We start from the raw sequence: 9,275 nt of genomic DNA, 5'->3' as shown, positions 1-9,275 counted from the left end.
GTTTCTGTGTTTTCATAAAATAATCATCATCAATCTGGTTTCACTTCAAATAATGGCGCTGCATTAGCCATAAGGCCATTCGTAAGAAATTTGGTGGGGATTCTAACTTCTCTTTAAAGAACTCTATAATATAAATGCAACAAGGTGCTTCTGAGAATCCATGACTCTGGTGTTTCCCTTTTAACGGTGTTATTAAATTTTTCTCCAAGTTGTTAATTCCACTCGCCTAAATGGAATAGATTTTGTGCTGTGTGTATTCTTGATATGTATCTCGTTCCAGATCCTTCAGGTATATGCACTTAACAGGGGGAGTCTAAGATGTCTTCCGAATAAAAACCAATATCTTCTTTCCCCCTTTTTTATGAGTTATAAAACACTTTCCCTCCCTTTTTTCTTTGATTTAGTTTATATGCCAGAGATTTTTCAGCTCTGGGGATGAAAATGGAAGACCGGGGAAGTTGATGAAATAGAGATGATTCGGAGATCTGAAATATTTTATCCTCACTCGATACAAAGAAAATTATTTTTTCTCTTTTCCAATAACCATCATTTCCCTCGATCTTGGAATCACTCAAAACCTGGCCACTGAGTCCTGTATAAACTAATGCTCTGTCTCAAGATGTGGGGAAAGATGAACTACTGTACCTGTACAGATTGTACTAGCTTGATTATATTTACAGTCATGAGATACCGCACATTTAAGAATGCCAATTTTTTCTCATCACTGAGTATTTATTATATATAACAAATACATGGGAAAGAAAAAACTATATTGTGTGATATAAATAGTTTATTTACATTACAGAAAAAACATCAAGACAATGTATACTATTTCAAATATATCCATACATAATCAAATATAGCTGTAGTACATGTTTTCATTGGTGTAGATTACCACAAATGCAAGGCAACATGTGTAGATCTCTTGTCTTATTCTTTTGTCTATAATACTGTATTGTGTAGTCCCAGCTCTCGGTAGTCCGGCCACTGTGCAACATGCTCCCTTTAGATTAACCTCGTGGATGCTCTTGTTGTGTTGTCTGAACTGTAGTGCCCTGTATTTTGCTTCTGTCTGTGAATTCTGTTGCTTCTGGGGCATTTCCTAGAAGGTTGGAAAGTTCACAGATCTTAGTCCAGTGCTATACCTAAAATTTGGTCCTACAATTACAGAGTGAAGTCATGGATTAAGCAAACTGTCGAAATATTTCAGACCAAAGAATTTATTAGTAGCAGAAGCTGGGATTATGTTGGAAGACTTTTCCTGTTTGCTTCTCCTTGCCACTGCGTTTAAACATTTGTTGAGGAGAACTGAGGAACAGAGGCAGAAGTCGGGGAAGAACGCGGTTACCTAGTCTTGCGCTGCTCACTCAGTAAGGCAGAAGAATGACTCAGCACAATGCGATCAAGCAAGTTGTGAGCTCATCTCCTCTCACTTTAAAGGTCTTCAACAATTTTGTATTTTAAATGTCCTAAGGATGAATGTTATATTGACATTTCAGTGCTACAAGTTTAAATTCTATCCCACCAGAGAATGAGCCAACTGTTAATATCTGATATGTACTGAAAAGAGATATTGTTCCGGTCCAGCCTAATATCACTTTTACATATTAATACTCTAAACTAGAGACATAAATTGGGACCCGTTATTTAGCTTCTATAAAAAGCTAAATTTAGTCAAATTATCTGAAAAGCTCTGATCTGTCTGGTGTCTTTTCTCTTGTAACAAAAGAATGCTTTGACGATGCAAATAAGAACAACGATGTAAAGTTCATATCAAATCCTATTATAGTAAGATGGGCATCGGGGATTAGATATTCGTATGTATGTTCATACATGAATAAATATTTCAGAATATATATTTATATTTTTTCCAGGGGTGTGGCAGATCTGTCAAAATGAACGTGGAGCCGAAAGTCACATTCCCAGCAAGTCGGAGCTAGAGATAAAAAGATTAAAAATCCATCTTCCTAACAGGGCAACTCTTTTCATTCCAGAACATGTCTCTGGATGTCTATAATTTTAGGACACATGTTGTATTTAGAAGGAGGACAGATGTTTGACTAACATAATAAAAACAAGGGGAAGCAATTAGAAAAAAAGAAAGCGGGAGGAGGAGAAGAGAGAAAAAACAGGAGAGACCAGGTGATGGAGAAATTAAAAGAAAATTGAAGAGAATGAGCAGACCTCTGCTTGGTGCAATTTTATAAATATTTTAGCAACTGGGTATGTTGGAATGGGTCTTGACAGACAAGCATGGTCAAGGTGGCCAGAAAAAGGGAGGGTTTGGGTGATGGGCAGATGGCCTTGCTGGAAAATCTGGTTTTGGAGCAGAATGTTCCCATGAGAATGAAATGAATCCACACTGGGAAAAGTGCGGCTTGTTGACTAGTATGACTCCTGGAAAGACTCTGGAAGACTAGGACATCCCAGGACAGGTTTATAAAATGTGTTACAATAACGGTAACTTAGCTCACGTACTCCTCCTCAGAAGTAAACAGAGAATAGGTTTTGTTTTGTTTTAACGTGGAAAATGAAAACGGCCATTTGCCTGGAAAAAATGGCTTCCTCTAATTTGGAGCTCAGTTTAGGCTGCTGTGAGCATCAGAACGCACAACGTCATGACCAGCCGAGGGGCAGGATGAGCAGTGGTTAAGGGCGCAGGCTCTTGCACCAGGCAGCCTGGACTCCAGAGCTGTCTTTATTGCTCATGTGCAAACTTAGCAATTTGCTAGCTTCTCACACCTCAGAGCCTCTGTTTTGAAAACGGGGATACCTGTTCCTTTCTCATGTTATTAAATATGTGTGTGCGCGCGCGCGCGTGTGTGTGTGTGTGTATGACACATACACACACACACGCATACGTGCACACCCTGGGCATTCCAGCTGTTCTTATTATGTATGGGAACAGGACTGTGGCTAATAACAAACTCGAGGACATATGCTAAAATATTGAAAGCTTTGCATTTTTGTCAGTACAGGAAGTAGCAAATCCAACAGTTATGAGATCAGACCTATTAATATGAATTTGGTTGCTGGTGTACATTGTGTAGATATCAGAAGGCTCAAGCCCCTTAGAGTAACATGGCACCATTTCTTGTGTTTTAGATTCTTTTCTATCTTTCCTTTGTACTCAGTATTTTTGGTTTCCTGAGTTATCTTTATGTTCCCTAGAATCTATTTTAACATAATCCATTGACTCACTTGGCATCTAAACGTGAGAGTCTAGTTGATGAGCTCAACTTGGCTTCGAGCAGCACAAAGCTCCAGTCGATGATCTTCCCTTAAGCTTTTAGGCCCAGAAAGGATTTATGAACCATATTTTGTCTTTTTCAAGAGCAAATGCCACACTTGTCCTCAAAGAAGATAGTGCAATACAGCTACAGAGATGTATTATGGCCTTTATTTTCTAAAGATATGATGCTTTATTTTATTTTCCTGTCTGTAGAAAAATAATTTTGGAGGAAACATTCTGATTTACTATAGAGCTGTATAAATGAATGAAAGTTTAAATGTCTTGTGAATTTGGCAAAAACCTTGAAAAACTTTCTTGGAACTTTTATCTCAAGGAGGATGAAATCGGGTCAGAAAGAAGTATCTTCAATCATATGGCTGGTTAGACAGGGCGTAAATAATATGAGTTTGGTTGCCATGAATTGACACACTGATAAAATTAAGCAAGTAAATACCTGGCCTTACCTCCTTTACCTCAAGCACAATGTCAAACATCACTAATTAACCAGATTTTTCTCTCCTGTTGAAACTGGATCCAGAGGGATCTCTCTCAGTCTAACTCTCCAGGAAACAATTACCATTTGATTGTCCTGGAGTTTGATATAAATGCTTATCGTCATATTTGCTGCCTGTTCCCTATACCAAAGGTTTTCATGTACTGCAACATAATCTTTTTAAATTGTAGCCGCTTTCTTTGAATTTTGTGATTAAAAGCTATTTCATTAACTTAAGACAAAAATGTACTTGTTTACATCAAATATGTTAAAAATGATTATATCTGTGAGTTACACTTGGAAATATAAGTACCACAAATGAGAGCTATACATTATCACGTTTCTAGGCCTTGTAACCAATCTATTCTGACCTCTTTTGGCATACTGATCTGAGTAAAGAAGGAAACACTGGTCATTTAATTAGTCTGTTTGTAGTTTGAATGAGGACTGACTTTTTATAGCTAAAAGAGAAGAGCAGGTTTAAACAAAGATTGGCATTATGCTTTAAAGAAAAAAGTATCTTTGCTTCAGAAATAAATAATCCTCATCAACATGAAAAAATAAGGAAAATAATTTGTGCTACTCCAGCATGAAAATCGATGCTATTCATATGCTGTTATGATGAGGAAATTGGACTCCAGAGAATGGATGACCACAGAGGCCACGAAGGGACTCACAACTAGAGTGAACTGTTTCAGGCAAGGAGAAACAACAAATTCCTTTATCTGGGTGGCCATTGAGCACAGGTACTGACCTGGTGATGCAGAGGACCACCACGCAGATGACAGCAATCTGAATGGTTCCAATCACAGCTGCGATTAAGACATACTGAAATCGTACAGGGCCGGGGACAACATACAGTACACTGTAGTCCTTTTTTTCACAGTGTTGACCAGTATAACCAGCATCGCACCTGGAAGAAATGAAGTGTCCGGTTACCTACAGCTGGGAGACTCATTTTTATAGTTGGCCCATACCCATTTATCTTCTTGTTTCTCGAAAAAAAAATGCTACTTTGTAGATATGGTTTTCTACTACTTATTTTCAACAAGATCTCCGTGTGTTTTCAGTTTCAAAAACATGAGGTTTTTCTTTTATACTCATAATAAGAGTTTGAAGATAGGAGGGTTGGTAGGTAGTTTGTGATGATCATGCGAGAAATAATAGATGTCCAGAGGTAATTGTTCTTTCTATATATTTTTGTTCAAGTGAGCCTCACATTTTCTGTAGCTTGCTCTTTAGTCAACCTAAGTCAACATGATTATCTTGAGAAAAGGTTTGTTTCGGAGGATAGGGGTAACAAACAAGGGCTATTTATTTATTTATTTTTGGATAAAGCATTCTCTATGCTACTGTGAGAATGATTGTTGAAAAATGTTTAGACCAGAAGTACAACAAACAATGTCTTTAATCTGTTGATCATAAAGTTGTCTACGTATGTTAGTTAAATTTCAGTAGGAAGAAAAGTATGGTGTAGGCAATATAGTTCTGTAAAATAAACCCATGCGCTATTCATCTGAGAATGAACGCTGCTTCTCACTTACTCAGCCCTCATCAGAAAGCTCCAGTAGAACATCTTTGGGTTGCAACTAGCAGTTGACAATGGAATGAAGAAACAGTTCACATAACAATACCAACGAGGATCAACTTGTCATTGGCTTTGTGCAATTATTTTAGTACGTCACATGTAATTTCTACATCCTGAGGTCTTTCCTTCTGCCTCAGAAGGGTTCAGTAATGGGGACCCTGGTAAGGATAAGAGAGCAGCAGGAACAAATCTCAGTTTTGTTCACTCTACCTGGCTTCACTGGAAGGTAGGTGTTAGTGTGTTCAGTTAAGGAAAACGTAAAAGGAAGACAGTTCTTGGGGGGGGGGGGGAGAAAGAGACACAGAAAAAGAGGAGGAGGAGAAGAAGGAGGAGAGGGAAGAGGAAGAGAGAAGAGAGAGAAAGTCCTCTCACTGTATAGCAATACACAACCTATTTCATCATATGCCACTTGTATCTTCCTTTATAAAATACATTTGTTTTTTAAGTTTGGCTTTACCATCTCTGAAATAATTATGTTCTATTCATGAATATTCAGCAGATACTTATATTTATTAAGTAAATCCAGACAAGGAATTTCTTTGGGCATCAGCCTACTTAGAATCTGGGGAGGTACAGCTAATAATCTCACTATACAAGGCTTCTGGACAGCAGATCCGCAGAAAAGAGTATGTGTCTAGCAAAACCAAGATTGATAATATTTATTAGAACACCTGAAGGACTCTGGAAAAGACCTCCCAGAAGCGATCATGTTCTCTTAATGTATAGTCAGTCTTCATCCATTCATTTCAGAAATACTTACTGAGCACCTATTATGTGTCAAGAGCTATTCTATGTCCATGGGAAAGAGTGGTGAATAAACCAGAGGAGGAGGTTGAGTTTTTAAGAAGCTTGTAATGCCAAAAGTACAATTTAAAATTCTACTAGAAGAGTGTACATAATAATATGTTACATAGTACTCTCGTGTGTAAGGCACACCCATTTCAGGGTTTTCTAGTGGGTCTGTGTGGGGGGTGAGGGGGAGAGGCAGCGAAAAGTTTTGCTGAGGATCACTCAGTCAGACAGAATGCCATCCAATTCTCTGCAAACATCCAGAATTTAGTTTTATATTTTTACTTTCCACATTTTAATCGTTAAAGAGTGAAAACATTACCTGCAAGATGGCTCCTGCATATTGATAGAATGTTCACACTTTCCATGCATGCAGAAACCATTGTAATGTTCTGGGCAAGGTATGTGGTGCTCTCTTGCACTTTCTTCTAACTTGTTAGCATTCTCTGTGAATACAGATAAAAGCAGGCACCCCTTGTAAATACTTTCTTAGCCCAGTAAGACCAACCAGGACATTAAGAAGCAAAGCTATAGTAGGCAAAAATATTTAAAAGGGCAAGAACTAAAAGGCTAAGCTTCAGAAGAACGAGGGAGAAAGAACTGAAAGACAGACATCTTTACAATTGTGTTTAGAGATGAAACTGCAAAATTACCCAATGCTTTTCATGCTTTTATGCAATTTCTTCCATCTTTAATAGCCAGTGATGTTTCTATGAGTTGTCAGACAGCTTTAATTTTCCATGTGTAGAGACTGTACATTGATCATAAACTAATTCAAGAAGAACTATCCTATTTTTTGAATTTCAAAGCCCAGCATAATGTCCCTAAGAGTAAATTGCTGCCGTACCTGGATACTTTCTCAGTGTGGGAGCTTAAAAGTCAAAATATGGCTGTGTTCAGTTGTTAAACAGACCTTTCCCCAAACCAATGCAAATTGCAACAAATGTATTCTTTCAGGCTTTTTTCATTTACTGTGAATGTGCATTTTACTAGCATCCATGCATTTTCTTATTGCCAAAATAAAGCTATCGAAAGAACAAACGTTATTTCAGAATCATTTATGTAGATACTAACATAGTACATATTGAATGCTGTGAGTGTATTCCAATGCATGGTAGCTGGCCTGTGTTAACAACGTTATGTGAAAGTTAAACTTACAATAAAGAAAAAGTTTGTGTTCTAAAATGAACCCTTTCCTCTATCATTAACGAGTTTTGTTTTCTTAACGTTTCTACGAAGACATTAAAATACTTTTTCTGACCGTTAGCCCCAATACATTTGCTTGCTATTTGTAATACCATCTCTAAATAATCTTTGGAATATGTTCACTTTTTAATACAAAGTTTTGTCTTTTTTGAGTCTTTTCTGTAATCTGTGGCCTGACCTGACAGACCTTAAAATTGTTACCTAAGCACATGAAAACCAGAACTTTTTGACTCAGTCTAAGACGCTCTTCCATCCCACTGGCATAGAAGTAATGGAAGCAGCGGTAATGGAAGATTAAGAATGAATTACTATTTTCATGAAATAGATTATTTCCTATTATTGCACGTAGAGGTATAGCTTTTATTACAGTGCATCCTTATAGTTTTGTATTGACGATCACAGATGATGCGTATATTCATCAGGAGAAAAAATACCTTCGATATTGGTGAATCAGACAAATGCATTATTTATGTTTAAGCAGAGCTGTAAAATATCTATACCTTTTAAGGTCTAGGTGTCATCTGCATAACTTTAAAGTTTGAAGTATATCGTCAAATATGTTAAGTGTTTTCTTGCGTGGGAATATTTGTGTACATTTGAATGATGGGTAGTATTTCAAATCACATACTCAGATTAATAAAGGATTTGTCATAAGCTGCTAGAGAGACTGGAGATGACATTTAAATCATTCATTTGTTCTATATTTGTGTCTCTTTATCTACTTAGGTGATATTTTGTTTGACTATATCTCTAATATTTCTACTTCGGTGAATATAGTTAAAATTAATGAACCGCTTCCATGGAAAAGACGAAGAATACACAAAACTTTCTCTTTTGTCTTCTCCCATTTTTCCAAGCTACTTTGGAATTGTGTCATGGTGTTTTGGGCACACAAATTAGAGCCTCAGTGAGCAAACACACAAAAAAGTGAAATGAGTAATGTTGGGTGCAATTTCCAACATGGGAATATGTGATTAAACTAGAAGCAGGCCAATCATGGTATTTCGATGTACCTTGGGAATGGCTTGTGGTCATTCATAAATCCATAGAGAAGATTAGGCTCATTTGCTGATGCTGCCAGGAGGCTACAAGCTGCAGTGGTCAAACCATGCACCTGCTGTTTAAAGGCGACTTTCACAGCGGGCTTTGCCAGCCAGCCCCACTGCTTATGTAACGAACCAGCACTGATTCTCATTCTTAGCTCTGGATCTTCTCCCCATGACAGACTATTCAACACTTCTATTCAGTGTTTGTTAGTAACTCTTCAGTGCTTCTGCACACCTGCACGGAGGGGAATTTTCTGTAACGTCCCTAAATTTCAGTTATACGTTGTGATTTCCAGCCTATTTTTTGAACACATCTTATTAGGACTATTTTTCTTCTTGTCAGTTGCTGAAGAAGATCAAGAATTTTCTTAACTCCAAATCCATTTTTAGGCTATTTTATTTTCAACTCCGTCCCTCATCCCATTCTGCTTTTGTTTCTGGATTGATACCATATCCACAGTTATGAACCAAAGTCCAAGGGCAAAGTAAGAGCTTGTTTGAGTTAGACTGTTGCCTTCGTGTAGTAAGAACCAGATACTTTCACAAAGTTTATTACCCAGATAGGATGATCACGTGTGAGGGGAATAGTTTCTACCATAAAACCTGCTAATTAGTTTACACCATTCCTTATGAGCTTGGAGTGCTCTGTTATGCTACTCATAGGATACTGTCAAATGAGAAAGTTAGAGAGATTGAAAATAAATGAGTAGAAGAAATGATCCCTGAGCAAGAAAATGAGGAATCACCAATATATGTCAACAAATTTATAGTCAATCCAACCAAGTAAACCAGTTGATTGAAAACCTGAATGTATAACCACTTCTAGTAATGCAATAGACATATTTTAGAAATGAGATTTAAGTATATGAAGAAGAACAGAGACACAGAAATCTAATATTCCGAACAAATATGTGTATGGAT

General features: G+C 37.3%; 1 protein-coding gene across 2 annotated transcripts in view; it reads right to left on the bottom strand.

Moving 5' to 3' along the window:
- Positions 1-772: 772 nt before the first annotated feature.
- The window catches only part of TMEFF2 (transmembrane protein with EGF like and two follistatin like domains 2), a 230,249-nt gene continuing 221,746 nt past the window's right edge, over positions 773-9,275 (bottom strand). For both annotated transcript variants that reach the window (XM_019462757.2, XM_019462767.2), the window contains 3 exons: positions 6,425-6,548; positions 4,480-4,638; positions 773-1,102 (listed from right to left, as the gene is read on the bottom strand). In XM_019462757.2, the coding sequence (XP_019318302.1) occupies positions 1,006-1,102; positions 4,480-4,638; positions 6,425-6,548 (380 nt within the window). In that variant the 3' untranslated portion in view covers positions 773-1,005. The remainder of the gene's footprint in view (positions 1,103-4,479; positions 4,639-6,424; positions 6,549-9,275) is intronic.

The sequence above is a fragment of the Panthera pardus genome, unplaced genomic scaffold (genome assembly GCF_024362965.1).
Source record: "Panthera pardus isolate Hobbes unplaced genomic scaffold, ASM2436296v1 HiC_scaffold_10, whole genome shotgun sequence".
NCBI lineage: Eukaryota > Metazoa > Chordata > Mammalia > Carnivora > Felidae > Panthera > Panthera pardus.
This window is presented reverse-complemented; position numbering and strand designations above follow the sequence as displayed.